At 34.4% G+C, this 17,080-nt stretch overlaps 1 protein-coding gene across 1 annotated transcript; it reads left to right on the forward strand.

The window, feature by feature from the left end:
• The first annotated feature begins 426 nt into the window (after positions 1-426).
• Positions 427-14,329, forward strand: LOC125262511 (BRCA1 associated protein). The gene is given in 13 exon segments (XM_048181301.1): positions 427-735; positions 2,120-2,281; positions 2,364-2,544; positions 3,947-4,136; positions 6,996-7,109; positions 7,423-7,571; positions 9,717-9,792; positions 10,067-10,205; positions 11,384-11,493; positions 11,597-11,641; positions 11,643-11,687; positions 11,829-11,932; positions 13,498-14,329. Coding segments are annotated over 13 exon segments (1,764 nt in total). The 5' UTR covers positions 427-656; the 3' UTR covers positions 13,868-14,329.
• The last annotated feature ends 2,751 nt before the right edge of the window (positions 14,330-17,080 follow it).

Genomic DNA, 17,080 nt, shown 5'->3' on the forward strand with positions numbered 1-17,080 from the left:
TCTGTTTATTTACTTTATTATATATTATTATACTGTGGATTATATCAAGACAAATTCCTCATGTGTAAGCATACTTGCCAAAAAATCTCATTCTGGTTCTGAGAAAATTATTGTAATTACACCAAAATAAATATACCATGATACATGACACATTTAAAATTATATCATATTACCTTTATATTATTCACAAACCATGGCTGTGAATTATAAATGATCAATAGGCCTAATTATCTAAGGGCTTTTGTTTTGAAATGATCCTCTTGCCCCCCGGAAGTAAGGCAGTAATTTATCTTTCGTTCTGATACATAATCATAAATATACCATTATTTATAACACATTTAAAATTATATTATCATTCACAAACCCTGTCTGTCTCTTATTACAAATGATCAATATTTATCAAAGGGCTTTTGTTTTGAAATGATCCTCTTGCCCCCGGAAGTAACGCAGTAATTTATCTTTGCTTCTCAAACGTCATTGTTGTTTTCACGCGTTTCTCTTTCTAATAATAAAGAATAATTCTCTTAAGCGTTTATGACACACAGTTCTGATTCAATGATGTTAATACGGGTCGTTTAAAGCCGTGTCTCACTTTATGAGCGGTGTTTTCTTCAGTGAATCTGTGGCGGTCGATCAGTTCTTGATCCTCTGAACACATGAGTGTGTCTCTGGTCGTGATCAGACTCGAGCTCGCTGATCAGTCTGATTCCCCGCAGGGTTTTCAATACTGCGCCGGTGAGTTATAGAACTGAGACTTACTTTGTTTACCGTGGTACTGAATGATGGCTATATTCATATGTCATCATGATAGTTCACAAAAGAGTATTACCATGTTTTTGGACCTGTAACAAGTAGGCCTACTTTAAAATGACATGTAAATATTATGATTCTTAAAGTGACATATGGTGGCATGGTATATATGGAAATTAAATATAACCATCTGATAAGGGTAATCATATCACACACACACATATACAGGGCTGGGTAGGTTACTTTTAAAATGTATTTCACTACAGATTACAAAATACATGCTTTAAAAAGTAATTTGTAACGTATTCCGTTAGATTACCCAAGTTTTGTAACTTAATCTAAATACTTTAGAATACTAATAAGTATGTAACATACACAAACAAAAAGGTTTTTCTCACAATTCTGACTTTTTTCTCAGAATTGCAGAATTGCAAGTTGCAATTGCGAGTTATAAAGTCCGAATTCTGAGATATAAACGTGCAATTTCCCAGTAAAAAAGTCAGAATTGTGAGATTTCTCGCAATTGCGAGAAAAAGTCAGAATTGCACGTTTTTAATCACACAATTCTGACTTTATAACTTGGATTTACGAGTTTAAATCTCGCAATTCTGAGAAAAAAGTTCAGAACTGTAAGATGCAAACTCGCAATTGCAAGGAAAAAAGTCAGAATTGTGAGATAAAAAGTTGTAATTACCATTTTTACAGTTACAAGGGACTCACAAACACATGAAAACAGTTGTGGATTGTCAGGTAATGACAGGACAGTTCAGATTCAAGGGTATATACATTTTTGAACGGGGCAATTTTTATAAATTCAGTCATTTTGTCTTGTGGAATATATGTAAGCATATTTTATGTGAAATAGCTTATTTAGGACAGTACTAAATAAAATTAACTTGCAATTTTGCATATTCTGCAAGGGGAATAAAATTTATGAGCAGAAATGGAGCTGATGCTTTTGCAGACTGTCAGAGTCAGAGAATCACCAATTGATTTTTACATGAATTATCCGTCACAGTTTACATTAATGTTTAAATGAAATTCAAAGTAATCACTTTGGTAATCTAAAATACTTTTAAAATGTAACTGTAATTTGATTACCACCCACTTAAAATGTAACTGTAATGAAATACAGTTACTCAAATTTTCTATTTTAAATATGTTACTAAGTTACATGTGTTTCGTTACTCCCCAAGCCTGCATATATATATGAGAGAAGCATGAGACTTGATGCTGGACATCATGCTCATCTGATTGTGTGTCTATCCCATGATGCATCAGAATGAAGTGTCACAGAGAGCATTCACACTCTCAGTGTGTTTGAGCTTGTTTCTAGAATCTCTTTATGTAGCTGCTGGTTTTTACTCAGTTGCAGAGATGTCAGAGGACGAGATGAGAGAGAAAGCGCTGGTCTCCGCCAGAGTCACGCTAGACGGCAAATCAGATCTGGAGCGGTCGGCCATCCTCCACCAGCACCTGGGCAGCCGTGTGATGAGCGACATGGTGATCGAGACCTTTCAGCCCAGCACAGGTTTGGATCAGTTTTTACTCTCTGTGATTTGACAGCAGTTGGTCAGTAATGGTGAACTGACTGTATGTTTTTACACCTGGAGCGGAGGAAGGTAAAGAAGATCTGAAGTCCACAGGAGACACAAGTGAAGATGCCAAAGATCAAACGGACGTGAGCGTGACTCCAGACTCTCCCTCGAAACAGCTGCCGGATCAGATCTCCTTTTTCAGCGGAAACCCGTCAGTGGAGATCGTCCACGGCATCATGCACCTCTATAAGACAAAGTTAGTCTGTCTATCTATCTATCTATCGTTCTATCTATTGTTCTATCGTTCTATCTATTGTTCTATCGTTCTATTGTTCTATCATTCTATTGTTCTATCTATCTATCGTTCTATCTATCGTTCTATCTATCTATCTATCGTTCTATTGTTCTATGTATCTATCTATCTATTGTTCTATCTTTCTATCTATCTATTGATCGTTCTATCTCGTTCTATCTATCTATCGTTCTATCTATTGTTCTATCGTTCTATCTATCTATCTATTGTTCTATCTATCGTTCTATCCATTGTTCTATCGTTCTATTGTTCTATCATTCTATTGTTCTATCTATCTATCGTTCTATTGTTCTATCTATTGTTCTATCGTTCTATCTATCTATTGTTCTAGCTATCTATCTATCTATTGATCGTTCTATCTATCATTCTATCTATTGTTCTATCGTTCTATCTATCTATTGATCGTTCTATCTCATTCTATCTATCGTTCTATCTATTGTTCTATCGTTCTATCTATCGATCATTCTATCTATCGTTCTATCTATTGTTCTATCGTTCTATTTATTGTTCTATCATTCTATCTATCTATCTATTGTTCTATCTATCGTTCTATCTATCGTTTTATTGTTCTATCTATTGTTCTATCTATCGTTCTATCGTTCTATCTCGTTCTATCTATCTATCGTTCTATCTATCATTCTATCTGTCTATCTATCTATCTAGTTAAAAAAGAAAGAAAGAAAGATCTATCTATCTATCTATCGTTCTATTGTTCTATCTATCGTTCTATCATTCTATTTCGTTCTATTGTTCTATCATTCTATCATTCTATCGCTCTATCTATTGTTCTATTCTATCGTCCTATCTATCTATCTATCTATTGTTCTATCTATCTATCTATCTATCTATCTATCTATCGTTCTATTGTTCTATCTATCGTTCTATCATTCTATTGCTCTATCTATTTCGTTCTATTTTTCTATCATTCTATCTATCTATCGTTCTATCTATTGTTCTATCGTTCTATCTATCGTTCTATCTATTGTTCTATCGTTCTGTCTATCTATCATTCTATCTATCTATCTATCTATCTATCTATCGTTCTATCTATCTATCGTTCTATCTATTGTCTGTCATTCTATCTATCTGTCTGTTGTTCTATCAGTTGTTCTATCTATCTCTATCGTTCTATCAGTCGTTCTGTCTATCTATGCTAATACTACCCTCTAATACTACAGTACTTTGATATAGCCCATAATATTTATATATATAAGGTGATCTACTATGGTGCTCTGTCCAAAAAACATGGTCAAGTGGAATTTGTTGTGTAGAAGTTTAAATAATAGACACAATAGACACTGTTGTTGCATTGTTGATGTGGTTTTGTGTGATGTTGTGTGGACAGTAAGATGACGTCACTCACAGAGGACGTGAGGCGCAGTGCGATGCTGTGTGTCCTCACGGTACCGACCACCATGACCAGCCATGACCTCATGAAGTTTGTGGCTCCCTACAACGACGTCATGGAGCACATGAAGATCATCCGAGACTCCACGCCCAACCAGTACATGGTGTTGGTCAAGTTCAGGAGTCAGGTGAGTCAACCACATAAAAGAACAAGTGTGTTTATCTATCTGTCTGTCTGTCTGATTGATTGATTGATTTATTGATTGATTGGATTGAACAGGATCTGAAAAGTTCCCTGTGGTGAAAATCAAGCTTTTAATGTGGTTTACATGTCTATGTGGTGTTTTTAATATGCTTTTAAGACAAATCATATTCATGTAAATTCATCAGTCAAACAAGTGATGCACCGAAATGAAAATTCAGAATGCACTTGGCCAAAAATCAAAACTGAAAATAAATAAATAAATAATTCAACTTATTTAATGACGCTCAAATAAATAAAACTGAGTTGTACAAACATTTAAATTGCAAATAAGGCAGTTTATATATCAACTTTAATAACAAGAATTGTTTCTACTCCAGTTTGATGATGAAATTTAAACGACAATAAACTGTAATAACTTGTTTTCTTGACAGATTTCTTAAATAATGAAGACATCACTAACAGGTTAAGTAAAAATATTATCAATATGTAATACAGTGCATATATTTAGCAAAATTCTCTTCTCTAGAGTTATTTTTTTCTAGCTAACTAATAAGTTTATGGACGTTGAATAGCTTTCTTGAAGTAAGCTGTAGAGCCTACAAGCTGTTTTATTGACGTCTTTCCCCAGTTGAAACACTGATTTAGCGATTACATGAGACAGGATTCATTTCGTTAAGTTGTAATATATCTTTCAACACACCTTCTGGTGTTCACACGTTTATTTTGTGATGTAACTATAGTAAAGAGGAGATGAGATGATCGGTTCACGTGTGCTTGATCCGCGCTGCCGCTTAAACTGAGGCGACTACAGCGATCTGTCACGCTGTAATAAAGAGAGCCAAAATTTAAATTAATATTGTCAATCCAGAGCTAGTGTCAACACAGCTGACATGTTTACCTGTTGTAGCTGATCCACGTTGTGTGCACAAATTAGTGCATATAGCCGTTTCAGCCAAAAATGTCCGACGTTGTAGAGAGCGAAACATAAAATGCACATCGAATGTTTTTTTACAAGATGTAATATAAGTCTAAGGTGTCCCCTGAATGTGTCTGTAAAGTTTCAGCTCAAAATACCCCATAGATTTTTTTTTTATTCATTTTTTTAACTGCCTATTTTGGGGCATCATTATAAACGTGCCGATTTATGCTGTGCGGCCCCTTTAATTCTCGTGCTCTCCGCCCATGGAGCTCGCGCTTGCCTTAAACAGTGCATAAACAAAGTTCACACAGCTAATATAACCCTCAAAATGGATCTTTACAAAGGGTTCGTCATGCATACAGCATGCATGCGTCGGATTATGTGAGTATTGTATACTGTTATATTGTTTACATTTGATTCTGAATGAGTTTGAGGCTGTGCTCCGTGGCTAACGGCTAATGCTACACTGTTGGAGAGATTTATAAAGAATGAAGTTGTGTTTATGCATTATACAGACTGCAAGTGTTTAAAAATGAAAATAACGACAGTCATGTCTCCGTGAATACAGTAATAAACGATGGTAACTTTAACCACATTTAACAGTACATTAGCAACATGCTAACGAAACATTTAGAAAGACAATTTACAAATATCACTAAAAATATCATGATATCATGGATCATGTCAGTTATTATCGCTCCATCTGCCATTTTTCGCTGTTGTTCTTGCTTGCTTACCTAGTCTGATGATTCAGCTGTGCACAGATCCAGACGTTCTGCCCTTGTCTAATGCCTTGAACATGGGCTGGCATATGCAAATATTGGGGGCGTACATATTAATGATCTCGACTGTTACGTAACAGTCGGTGTTATGTTGAGATTCGCCTGTTCTTCGGAGGTCTTTTAAACAAATGAGATTTATGTAAGGAGGAGGAAACAATGGAGTTTGAGACTCACTGTATGTCATTTCCATGTACTGTACTCTTGTTATTCAACTATGCCGAGGTAAATTCAATTTTTAATTCTAGGGCATCTATAACATTCTGATACACGGACTTGTAGATGAGCCTGTATAATTCGCTCTTCCTCTGAATCAATTTCTGGTTCAAATCAAAGACTATATAGAAAGAGGGTTCACTCCTATTAGTTACGAATGGGAGAAACTGCAACGCACAATATGGCGGAATACATCCCGCCTTCTAAGTAAAAGAGCCTGATTGGTAAAGTCATGGCGTCACTGCAGCTGCCGTTAGAAGCTCCGGTTCTCATAGAAACCTGATACTCACGCTTAGGACTGCACATGCGCATTGACTCGTCTAGCCTGAAAAATAAGCTTTTTAAACACTATTTGAGCATAAGAAACAACATTTATGGGACAGTTCATGTCAGATTTTGTTGCTGATGTGAAATATGTAATTTAATTGTGAGTTCGTCAAGCAGTTTATGAGATTTCAGGATTCTCCCATTCAAATAGATGGATGCCCCAAATTAGCTGTGTTGCAAATATGGCTGCCGAGTGAACAGACTTTCCTTGAAATGGACTTTGTTCAAACATGGCTGAATTAAACCAATATTTCCTCTTGCCATTGTGTAGCGTTTACTACAGTTGACCGAGTGGATCAGGTAATCCGAGCTGGTGTGATTGAGTGGGGGCGGGGCTAATTTGCATATTCATGGTTCCATGTATACTAAATGAAGCAAGCTATTTTAAGGCTTGAAGAAAGAATTTTCACAGGAAATAAGTTTACTTTGATGATCAAAGATTTTAAGTTTTAAGAGTTTAAGATGATTTGCCAGTCATTCTGACCTTTTGGAAAAAAGTTTTCTACATGATTTGCAAAGTTACCTCATGCAAATTAGCTTGCTGAAGTTTGTTTGATATTCAAAGTTTCATGAGTCTCGTTGTGTTTTTCAATTTCTTTAGGCCGATGCCGACAGCTTCTACACAACAAGCAACGGCCGTCAGTTCAACTCCATTGAGGATGCTGTCTGCCAGTTAGTCTATGTGGAGAGGGCGGAAGTCATCAAATCTGAAGAGGTACGGCTTGTGTTAGTGTTGTTTACTTAAGCAAGCAATTGTAATTTGAACGAAACCATTCACACTAAGTGTTACAATTCTTGGCAAACACTTTAGCAACCGCAAAAAAAACAACTTACTCATGTTACACTATTTTAGGCTGATGCATTGCTTGAGTGACCAGGATTAACCTTATTTGTTGTTGACTAGCTGTTTCTGTTAAACACACACACACACACACACGTCATGTTTCCAGCACAGATTTACATGCATAACAATAGCTGCAGTGTTCTGGAATGTTTTGAATGATCTCAAACTGTTCATTATAAACCAGGGGGCCAGTTTACCTGTGATGGATCTGACAGAGCTGCCCAAGTGCACCGTGTGTTTGGAGCGCATGGACGAGTCCGTCAACGGCGTGTTGACCACCCTGTGCAACCACAGCTTTCACAGCCAGTGTCTGCAGAGATGGGAGGATGCAACGTGAGTGCTGTCATTCACAAACACAGCCTTTAGATTCAACATCAGAGCAAAAATGACCCAAGAATTTACTTGATAATTATTCTAAAGACATTTTTTTTTATTATCATTGACATTTTTTAAACTAGTGTGGGTTGGGAAAACTAGTATTAAATATTATCATCAATTTCAATACTACTGGGTAAAATCAAGTCCCGTCCTACATTATTTATTGCTGAATATTTCACTCACAATATGTCAAATTATGAAAATGAAATGTTTTGAATATAGTTTTATGACTTGAATCAAATTTTAAATGTTTTTAATTTTTAATTTTAATTTGTTTTACATTTAATTGTTATCAAGACATAAAATAAAAAACTCTTTATTATTATAATTATAAATGATTAAATTAAGTACACTTAATAGTAGCTTTATGAGAAATTTGAGTTAAATCAAATGTAATGTTTTTAATTTAAAATTTAAATTTTATTTTACATATAAATGTTAACACTTAGTTATAAAATAAAAAAAAAATATTATAAATGATTATTTTATTAAATTAAATTAAGTAAACTTTATAGTAACTTTGGGACATTTGACTTAAATCAAATTAAATGTTTTTAATTAAACATTTTAATTTTATTTTACATTTAAATGTTAACACTAAGTTATAAAAAATATTATAAATTATTATTTTATTAAATTAAGTAAACTTTATAGTAACTTTGAGACATTTGACTTAAATAAAATTTTAATTCAAAATTTTAAATTTACATTTAAATGTTAACATTGTTATAAAAAAATAATAAATTATTATTTTATTGTTAAATTAAATTAAGTAAACTTTTATAGTAGCTTTATGAGAAATTTGAGTTAAATCAAATTTAAGGTTTTTAATTTAAAATTTTAATTTTATTTTACATTTAAATGTTAACTTAGTTATCAAATAAAAATATTATAAATTATTATTTTATTAAATTATTTTAAGTAAACTTTATAGTAACTTTGAGACATTTGACCTAAATCAAATTAAATGTTTTTAATTAAAATTTTTAATTTTATTTTACATTTAAACGTTAACACTAAGTTATAAAAAATATGATAAATTATTATTTTCCTAAATTAAGTAAACTTTATAGTAACTTTGAGGCATTTGACTTAAATCAAACTAGAATTTTAAATTTACATTTAAATGTTAACACTGTTATAAAAAAATAATAAATTATTTTATTATTAAATTAAATTAAGTAAACTTTATAGTAGCTTTGAGAAATTTGAGTTAAATCAAATTTAATGTTTTTAAATCAAAATTTTAATTTTATTTACATTTAAATGTTAAGACCAAGTTATAAAATAAAAAAAATATTATTATGATAAATGATTATTTTATTAAATTAAATTATAGTAACTTTGAGCCATTTGAGAGTATTTTTTCAGTTTATTTTGTTCAAGCTTGACGAATGTCATCCACACCCTTCTCCTCGCGTCACATTCTTCTCCCATGACACTGTGTTTACACTCATATTTTGTTCTCATCTGTTATTTACGTGCGTCACCTTTAACCTTTTCGTCCTGATTCTTCATTGACACGTGATAAAGGTTTGCTGGGCCGTTCTCTGTTCTTGTTGTTGTGTTTGTGTGTAATTGACATAGTTGACCTCTGACCTGTGAGATGAAAGTCACAGTGTCACGTTTCATGCGCACAATGGCTTTGGGATGCTTTGAGGTTTAAGTGTTTACACACATGAATTGGCATTGTTATTATTATAAAAACTGCCTTGTGTGCAATTTAAATGTTTTTATTGGCTGTTAATTTAAACCTTTATTTTTGTAATATATAATAACCTTTATTGTATTAAATTATTAAAGTAACTGACGGGTTCCCTGTATAGATTACAACATTAGTTGAAGGAATTACTGTTCCTGATATATATCCAAACGGATACTGAATTGAATCAAGATCAGAATTGAATCGAATCACAGGCATGTGAATCAAAATGGAATCCTGCAATTTGTGTCAATGTCCAACTCTATTAAATATTGCTCTTGAATATTACATGCACCAATGAATCGTTCACAATAACACCCAAGACATTTATGAAGAAAGGACGAGGTGTTTTTGATGGCACATTTACGAGCACTAATCAGTGTGCACTTCTTCTGCAGGTGTCCAGTGTGCAGATACTGTCAGACTCCTGAACCCGTGGAGGAAAACAAGTGTTTTGAGTGTGGAGTGCAGGAGGTAATAACAACTTCAGAGATCTCACTTCACTTAGGGCTCGATTAATCAAGTTTTTATTTCCAGTTAATAATTTTAGTGCTTTAACTTTCAGTTTATTGCCAAGACAACATTTCAAAATTTCATTTAAAGTTTTTTACCTAATATTTATGTTTAATTTTGTTTCAGCTTTATTTCACTTAACATAAATGTTTTTAATATTTTTAAGTAATGATAATAACCCTGCTTATATATTTCCTTGTATGATATTTGAGTCATATTTGCTCATCTGTCATAGAATCTGTGGATCTGTCTCATCTGCGGTCACATCGGCTGCGGACGCTACGTTAGTCGTCATGCCTACAAGCACTTTGAGGAAACGCAGCACACTTACGCCATGCAACTGACCAATCACCGGGTCTGGGACTACGCTGGAGGTGTGTGACGTCCCACATCAGGAATAAAGATGCTAGTAATACATAATACAGTATTCAATTGATGTGCAGTCACATGTTTGAAAATAACACTCATTTTACATCACATTAGCCAGAGCCATCTGCAACTGGAATTAGACATTTTAAATACACATTAAAGAGGATCTATTATGCTTTTTTACTTATTTATCTTTCTTTAGTGTGTAATGTTGCTGTTTGAGCATGAAAAAGCTCTGCAATGTTGCTCCAAAGGCAGTTATTCTCTATATCAGTGTCTGAACTCCCTGAAACACCTCCATTGTAGTCTTGAGTTTTCTTCCAGGAACGAACACGTCACAATATTCCTCATTTAAATAATTAATATGCAGAATAAAGGGGCGGGGCCTGGTTGAGTTAGTTAGTAGTGTGTTGAAACTGGTGGTTATGGTAAGGGGCGGGACATTTCTCAAACACCAATCACAACACACTGCTCCAGCCGACCAATCAGAGCACATTGTGCTTTTCAGAAGGAGGGGCTTCATAGAGACAGGAACTAAACAGAGCGTTACTGACAGACTGGGAAGAGAGGAGCTGCAACAATGGAGAATAATGAACATTCAAGCATGAAAACCTGTTCTAGTAGAGCCTGAAAACAACATAAAGACTTATATAATAGATCCCCTTTCAATATTTCACTCAAAATGTCAAATTAGGGAAGTGAAATGTAAACATTGTTTCATGTTCACTCAAATCAAAAAAAATGTTTTAATGTTGGGTCCCACTTTATATTAAGTGGCCTTAACTACTATGTACTTGCATTTTAAATTAATCATTTGATACAATGCACGTATTGTGTACATACATGTTTTTACATTGTACTTATATTTTAAAAACACCTGCATTTAATTACATCGGTAATTAATTTCTGTAATTACATTTATAATTACACTGTTGACCCATCCCTTAAACTTTACCCCTACCCATACCACCAAACCTGTCCCTAACCTTACCCGTATCCCACCTCAAAAGCAGCAAGTGTTTTGCAATTCAATATGAACCCAAAAAGTACATTGTACTTATTTTTTGATGTAAGTACACAGTAGTTAAGGCCACTTAATATAAAGTGGGACCTAATTTTAGATTTGATATTTGAAACATTTTACATGTCTGAATATTCTAGTCTTTGTGTTTATATCGATCAGATAACTACGTTCACCGGCTTGTTGCCAGTAAAACAGACGGGAAGATGGTGCAGTACGAGTGTGAAGGAGACACGTGTCAGGATGAGAAGATCGATGCGCTGCAGCTCGAGGTGTGTGTGTGTGTGTTTGTGAGTGTGTGTAAAGTTGGATTGTGTTAGATAGTCTTCCGTCACCTTCTCTTATAATGTTTTTTTAATATCTTTTTTCCTATAGTATTCATATTTATTAACCAGTCAGCTGGATTCTCAGCGCATTTACTTGGGAGAATAAAATAGTTCATCTGGAGAAAGACACGGCGGAGGAGGTGAGAACTGGACAGTTAACCAAAACAAATCCATAATAAGCAAAGTTTAAGATCATGATAATCTGCTCTAACGCAAATGAACACCAGTGAATGTGTGTGTGTGTGTGTGTGTGTGTGTGTGTGTGTGTGTGTGTCTTTTAGATCAACAACATGAAGGCCAAATTCAAGGAAACGATCGACAAGTGTGACAGTTTGGAGAGGAAACTAAACGAACTCATCAAAGAAAAACAATCCATCGAGAAGAAGTACAACTTACTTTATCCTTCAGCTGAATTTCACATCATTATCATGAAAAATTTGGGGCTCTTTATGATAAGCCAGACAAAAATGTACCATAGTTACAGGGTTATTATAGTTAACTAAAACTAAAACCATAAAAAAACTGTAATTACTTGAAATAAATGAATTGAATTTATGTACTAAAAATGACTAAAACTGCAAATAAAAACTGTATAGACATTTAAAACAAAATAAACAAATAAATATAAATCACAAAAATACAACAATTACTGGAAAAAAAATACTAAAAAAAGTCCAAATGACAAAAGAAAATATACAAATAAAAACTAATTAAAATTATTAATAAAACAATAATTACAATAATAATAATAAAATGTATAAATAAAAATATTAATAAATTAATCTGAGGTTTTCTTTCAAACAGTGAAAGATTTAATTTATTTTAAAAAGTTTGATTTTTTTTTTTAATATTTATTTGAAAGGAATAAAGTTAAAGTTGCAGTGCAAGTATTAATTGTTAAAGGTGCCCTAGAACGTCTTTTTAAAAGATGTAATATAAGTCTAAGGTGTCCCCTGAATGTGTCTGTGAAGTTTCAGCTCAAAATACCCCATAGATTTTTTTTAATTCATTTTTTTAACTGCCTATTTTGGGGCATCATTAGAAATGAGCCGATTCAGGGTGTGTGGCCCTTTAAATCTCGTTCTCCACGCCCCAAGAGCTCGCGCTTGCCTTAAACAGGCATAAAAAAAGTTAAAACAGCTAATATAACCCTCAAAATGGATCTTTACAAAGTGTTGCAGCATGTCTAATTGCGTAAGTACAGTGTTTATTTTGATGTTTACATTGATTCTGAATGAATTTGAGGCTGTGCTCCGTGGCTAACGGCTAATGCTACACTGTTGGAGAGATTTATAAAGAATGAAGTTGTGTTTATGAATTATACAGACTGGCAAGTGTTTAATAAATGAAAATAACGACAGGCTCTTGTCTCCGTGAATTCAGTAAGAAATGATGGTAACTTTAACCTCATTTAACAGTACATTAGCAACATGCTAACAAAACATTTAGAAAGACAATTCACAAATATCACTAAAAATATCATGATATCATGGATCATGTCAGTTATTATCGCTCCATCTGCCATTTTTCGCTGTTGTTCTTGCTTGCTTACCTAGTCTGATGATTCAGCTGTGCACAGATCCAGACGTTCTGCCCTTGTGTAATGCCTTTCATAATGTTGGGAACATGGGCTGGCATATGCAAATATTGGGCGTACATATTAATGAGCCCGACTGTTACGAAACAGTCTGTGTTATGTTGAGATTCGCCTGTTCTTCTGAGGTCTTTTAAACAAATGAGATTTACATAAGAAGGAGGAAACAATGGTGTTTGAGACTCACTGTATGTCATTTCCATGTACTGAACTCTTGTTATTTGACTATGCCGAGGTAAATTCAATTTTTGAATCTAGGGCACCTTTAAACTTTTAAAAATTGAGTTGATTAGTTAATATTTAAAATGACACTTTTCTAGTAATACTCTCTCTTTTTGTGCTGTTTTTCCATGTAGATGTTCCCAGCTGAATAACAAAGTGGTGAAGCTCAGTCAAGAGCTGCGGGAGGAGCAGGAGATGAACCGGTGCCTGCGAGCCAATCAGACGCAGCTCCAGACGCAGCTGCAGGAGGAGGAGAGGCGGGCCAACGAGACCGCGGCCAATAAAGAAGGCCAGATCGCCGAGCTGCAGGAGCAGCTGCGGGACGTCATGTTCTACCTGGAGACGCAGCAGCAGATCGATCGGATGCCTGCGGACACCCGGCAAGAAATCCAAGAGGGTCAGATCAACATCGCTGCGGCCCCCGCCGCCCCTCAGCCCGGGCCCTCGGCCCACGGCTCCGGCAGACTGGGCGGCCGGAAAGGACGATCCAAGAGGGGAAAGTAGCCAAAGACGTTCTGTTTGGTATATTCAGTGCTTTACGGATGGTGGAAATGTTGCACAGGCTGCTTTGGAAATGAGGGAGTTCGAATAATCGCCCTTCCTCGTGTTCCCGCTACATTAGAGGCTCTAATATATTACAGTTGGTTCACTAATATCTCACACAAGAGGACACAAGTGCTGCTTAGAAATGTAGCTCGACCTGTTTTATATGAAAACAAAGTGCTGTTCTTTTATTTTCGTATTATTTTAGTGTCCTCCTCATAGCTGGAAGATTTCAGATGTCTGATTCATGAAACTGTGCTGATAACTCTGGACGTTTATTCATTGTTTGGTTTATTTTATGTTTGTAGAAATTACTGAATCTTGCTTTCTGCAGCTCTGACAGATGAGTCTCATGAAAACCTGTTCTGGTCATGTTTCACTTGGAGAAAAAAAAGAAATTATATTTTTCTGTTATGCATCTGATGCTTTTGTTTTATTGTGAACTCATTTCTGTTAGTATTTTTTTTATTCAAAAATCTGTCATACATTTTTAGCTGTGAAATTATGGAAGCTTGTTTCTGCCATGAAATAAAAAATAAAAATGGTAATTTTATACATTTTATCTCACAATTCTGACTTTTTTCTCGGAATTGCGAGTCATAAAGTCGGAATTGCGAGTCATAAAGTCGGAATTGCGAGTCATAAAGTCGGAATTGCGAGTCATAAAGTCGGAATTGTGAGTCATAAAGTCGGAATTGCGAGTCATAAAGTCGGAATTGGGAAAAATAAACTCCAATTGTGAGGGAAAAAGACTGATGTTTTTTCTCAGAATTGCGAGTTTATGTCTTTTAATTACTATAATGCAAAAAAATATATTATTTAAATTTTATTCACCACTATAGTATTTATTCCTTAGGAAGCTTGTTTCCGCCATTAAAAAAATATTCACATTTTATCACTATAGTATTTATTCGAGTTATAAAGTTGGAATTGCGAGTTATAAAGTCAGAATTGGGAAAAATAAACTCCAATTGTGAGGGAAAAAGACTGATGTTTTTTCTCAGAATTGCGAGTTTATGTCTTTTAATTACTATAATGCAAAAAAATATATTATTTAAATTGTATTTAAGTATTTATTCACCACTATAGTATTTATTCCTTATGGAAGCTTGTTTCCGCCATAAATAAAAAAAATAGGTAATTGCGACTTTTTATCTCACAATTCTGACTTTATAACTTGCAATTCTAACTTTTTTCTCAGAATTGCATGATATAATCTTAAGTCATAATTGATAATAATATCTCAGAATTCTGACTTTATATCACGCGATTCTGGCTTTATAACTCGCAATTGTGAGATAAAAAGTCGCAATTACCTGTTTATTTTTTATTTATGGCAGAAACAAGCTTCCATAAATGCTATAGTGGTGTATAAATACTTAAATACAATTTAAATAATATACCACATTTTTTTCCATTGTAGTAATTAAAATTAAATGTTTTTACAGTGATAATTGGGGAGATGATGTGTTTAATTATAATGTAAAATAATACACAGGCTGCATTTCATGCAAAATATAATTTCTTTCTTTTTTGTGTCTTTTGATTCAGGCTGAAATGTGACAATTTTCATGAGATTCACCCCAACAGAAACACATTATGAGCAGTATTATCATCGCAGGTCACAGGTGTGGTATTGTAACCCCAAACCACAATGACTTTGCAGTGAAAAGGCTCATCCACTTCATGGGAACCATCTTGCATATTTGGTTAATAGATGCACGTTGCACAAAATCATGTGGCCTTCGTCATGTTTTACTGTCCAACACATCCACCCACTTATTTTTAGAAAGTTATACACAGTCGCTCTTTGTATTCAGTCATTGTATTGGTTTCCACACCCTTCTTCTCTTAAGTTACAGATGCGTGGGACTGGTGTATTAACTTTTGACAGGAGAAATCTAACAAACCACAAACAAAATATTTGTGATTGTCAAACTGTTAAAGCTAAAAATAAAAGTTATTCTGACGCAACTTCATTTGAAAAGATAAACCAGCAACACTTGTGTCAGTCTTAGCGCTCAATCGCAGCATTCATCAGGGTTAAAAGAAAGTAAGTTCTGTGTGAACCGGCCCTGTGTAATTCACGTCATTTCATATTTACATGCAATGCAGGGATTCCCCAACTCATCTGTTAGCTGAACCTATTTGATTAAAGGATTAGTCCACTTTTAAATACACTTTTCCTGATAAATTTACTCACCCCCATGTCATCCAAGATGTTCATGTCTTTCTTTCGTCAGTCGAAAAGAAATGAAGGTTTTTGAGGAAAACATTCCAGGATTATTCTCCTTACAGTGGATTTCAATGGCTACCAACACGTTGAAGGTCAAAATTACAGTTTCAGTGCAGCTTCAAGGGCTTTAAACGATACCAGATGAGTAATAAGGGTCTTATCTAGCGAATCGATCGGTCATTTTCGAAAAAAATACAACCGTTTATGCTTTATAAACAAAATATCGCCTTGAACGTACTTTACGCTTCCGCATTCTTCATAACGTTTACGCTGAATGTTCTACGCCTTCCCTTTTCAAGTTATGGAAAAAAACGAAACTCGCGCCGCGTTCGTTCCGTAAGTAGAATAGGGAAGGCGTAGAACATTCAGCGTAAACGTTATGAAGAATGCGGAAGCGGAAAGTACGTTCAAGGCAATATTTTGTTTATAAAGCATAAACGGTTTAATTTTTTTTCGAAAATGACCGATCGATTCGCTAGATAAGACCCTTATTACTCGTCTGGTATCGTTTAAAGCCCTTGAAGCTGCACTGAAACTGTAATTTTGACCTTCAATCTGTTGGTAGCCATTGAAATCCACTGTAAGGAGAAAAATCCTGGAATGTTTTCCTCAAAAACCTTCATTTCTTTTCGACTGACGAAAGAAAGACATGAACATCTTTGATGACATGGGGGTAAGTAAATTTATCAGGAAAAGTGTATTTAAAAGTGGACTAATCCTTTAATATATTTACTTGAAGTACCCCATGAGATTTTTAAGTTAATAAGTTTTGTCAATAATAAAATTAAGTAAATAATGATAATAAAATTAAGTTCAGGGTTCTCTGATGTCGGTTAATGGTCACATGTAAGGCAAAATCTTTTTTATTAAGTGTTTTACGGCTGGTAGGGACTACAACGAGCTTCTTCCCGGGTTGGTGACATCAGAACCCCAAAATT

This window comes from Megalobrama amblycephala, linkage group LG2, assembly GCF_018812025.1.
Source record: "Megalobrama amblycephala isolate DHTTF-2021 linkage group LG2, ASM1881202v1, whole genome shotgun sequence".
Lineage (NCBI taxonomy): Eukaryota > Metazoa > Chordata > Actinopteri > Cypriniformes > Xenocyprididae > Megalobrama > Megalobrama amblycephala.